The sequence below is a fragment of the Pteropus alecto genome, unplaced genomic scaffold (assembly GCF_000325575.1).
Source record: "Pteropus alecto unplaced genomic scaffold, ASM32557v1 scaffold41, whole genome shotgun sequence".
Taxonomy (NCBI): domain Eukaryota; kingdom Metazoa; phylum Chordata; class Mammalia; order Chiroptera; family Pteropodidae; genus Pteropus; species Pteropus alecto.
Window position 1 is genome coordinate 2,434,419 of NW_006430464.1, and position 2,899 is coordinate 2,437,317.

At 56.5% G+C, this 2,899-nt stretch overlaps 1 protein-coding gene across 1 annotated transcript in view; it reads left to right on the plus strand.

Moving 5' to 3' along the window:
• Positions 1-910, plus strand: part of LOC102890282 (cone-rod homeobox protein) — a 3,087-nt gene extending 2,177 nt beyond the window's left edge. Inside the window, exon 3 of the mRNA XM_006905070.1 lies at positions 263-910. Within this exon, the coding sequence (XP_006905132.1) occupies positions 263-910 (648 nt within the window). The remainder of the gene's footprint in view (positions 1-262) is intronic.
• Positions 911-2,899: the final 1,989 nt, after the last annotated feature.

The window sequence follows — 2,899 nt, forward strand, 5'->3', positions numbered from 1 at the left end:
ATGGATGGATGGTGGATGGATGGATGGGTGGATGGATGGATGGATAGATGGATGGTGGATGGATGGATGGTGGATGGATGGTAGATGGATGGATGGTGGATGGATGGATGGGTGGATGGGAAGCCCCATGACTGATTGTAGAATGGAGAGGCGTGACTCCAGTGTGTCTCACCAAGAAGCGGCGTCATTTCTGGGCACCCCAAGGGCTGTCATGGGCCTCCTCCCCACTCACCCACACACCCCACCCCCTCTGACCCCCCAGGTTTGGTTCAAGAACCGCAGGGCTAAATGCAGACAGCAGCGGCAGCAGCAGAAACAGCAGCAGCAGCCTCCAGGGGCACAAGCCAAGGCCCGTCCCGCCAAGAGGAAGGCCAGCTCCTCCCCAAGACCCTCCACAGATGTCTGTGCAGACCCCCTAGGCATCTCAGATTCCTACAGCCCCCCTCTACCTGGGCCCTCAGGCTCCCCCACCACAGCAGTGGCCACCGTGTCTATCTGGAGTCCGGCCTCAGAGTCCCCTTTGCCCGAGGCCCAGCGGGCTGGGCTGGTAGCCTCAGGGCCTTCTCTGACCTCAGCACCCTACGCCATGACCTACGCCCCAGCCTCCGCTTTCTGCTCTTCCCCCTCGGCCTATGGGTCTCCCAGCTCCTACTTCAGTGGCCTGGATCCCTACCTTTCTCCCATGGTGCCCCAGTTGGGGGGCCCGGCTCTCAGCCCCCTTTCGGCCCCCTCCATGGGACCATCCCTGGCCCAGTCCCCCACGTCTCTGTCAGGCCAAGGCTACAGCACCTACAGCCCCGTGGACAGCCTGGAATTCAAGGACCCCACAGGCACCTGGAAATTCGCCTACAACCCCATGGATTCTCTGGACTACAAGGATCAGAGTGCCTGGAAGTTTCAAATCTTGTAGGAGCCGCTCTACCGCCAGCTCCCTCCATCTCTGGTCTAAACCTGCCTCCCTGCAGCTTCGATACTGGGACAGCATCTCTGAGACAGCGGCAGGAGCCAGCCACCCTTCCAGAGGTCGTGGCCACGCTGACTTCACGAGCAGCTTAACTCGCACGGTCCACCCCTTTCCTCCCGGATCTCCTGGAGCGGCTCGGCGGGGCTTAGTGATTCTCTCGACTCAGCACCATCTCACGCCGATGCTCACGGGCATTTTAAAACGCGAGCCCCGGACCCCAGAAACTGAGAACCCGCCTCAAGATGAAGAGAAAGTGGACTCTGCAGTTGCTTCGAGGGGGACGTTTGGGTCAGAATCCAGATGCCCTGGAACGAACGTATAGGGAGGCTCGATTTCTTTCCACGTGGGACCGGACGTGGAAAGAGATCCTTCAGCACACGGCTAGAGATCCTTCTAGAACTTCCAAAGAAAGATTTTAAGAGGCCCCGACACGGAACCTTAGGCCAATTATACAGTCGTATTAAGAACATGCATTTGGCAATTTCACAGACTTCATAAATGCCAGGTTTACATGGTAGGTTTAGGGGGCTGTCTGCTATGTATCTATTTCTCCCTAGTTTCTTCTTCAAGAGGTTTCATCATCCAAATAATTCATTCACTCGGACGTTGGGAATGGACACATTGGGTAGGAGAATGGAGAGCAAGTTGCCTGTTCTATGTCTACTTTTTTTTTTTTCCCCATTTCATTTTAGGGTTGTCTAAAGGTGAATGTCACCCAGACGCCGGAGGAATTGTGGAAGCTACATGGGGTGCACCAGCTAGAGCTGTGGGTATTTCACAGAGAAAAGGAGGTAGACGGGTTTCCGATCTGTAAATATCGGAAATATACAAAATATCGGAAATATACAAAAGACGAGGGGGCAGGGAGAGAGACGGAGCCGGAGGCAGGCCCACGGGACAGATCGGACTCGTCTTCAGTTTTAACTGTGGAACCAGACGACAGTGCTTGGCCCGAGGACATATTTCTTTCACTCCACTTTGATCCACAGCAACAGAGACAAGCATTGTGAGAATTTTAGGAAGGACTTGGGTATTTTGACACGCTTGGAAGTTTGGTGCTTTGGCCCCTGCTTCCTCAGCCTTTCATTTCCGGCCGGGGGAGGCTGGAGCCAGCAGCCTCTCACTGTTGGGAGTCACAGGCGAGGAGGACAGGAAAGGGGAACGGGAAGACGGTGGCATGCTGGGAGATGTTTAAGGACTGGTTCTCTAGGAAGAAGATGAGCCCCGATTTGTAGCGTTTGCCGATTTCCATGGTGTTAGGTACTCCCACTGTGGCTGAGTTCAAGGCACCAATCTGAGGTCCGCAAACTCAGACTTGGAAAGAGATGTGGGCCATCTGCTCGTGAGCCATCGAGAGCTGGCTCCAGGTCCCCAGAGCAGGAGGGAGGGGTGTCAGGAGGAAGAAGGCACAATGTGAGGAGAGGCTGGGAGGCATCCGATGATGGTTCTGGGCTCCGGCCAGGAGAGGTTCCCACAGCCTGGATCACTAGAGCCCGCAGAGATGGTTTACTCGCCACACCACCTGGCCGTCTCTCGTGGGCTTGAGCCATGCTGGGCTCTGTGACATCAGACCCAGGAGTGACTCGGAGTCCAGTATGGGACGCAAAGGATAGATAGAGGAGGATGGCCCACGTTGGGGTGCAGGATGAGGGATCCAGACAAAATTCACAGGGGAGGGACGGGGTGTGGGGAGGTCACATCGTGTGAGTCGGGACCAGAATGCAGTGTTGGTCACTCGTTTTGCAGACACCCCCACGCTCCGTGCTGGAGGCCGGGGCCTCAGGTGTACACGAGACTCCCTGCCCCACGGGGCTCCCCATTCACGGGGGAGGGTGTCTCATGCAAACCATTCTAAGGCAGCTCGATCACAGGGTCCGGGGAGGGCTCGGAGGGTGGCCGCAGTGCTCTGCTCTGAAGGACGCTGGAAGGTGACCG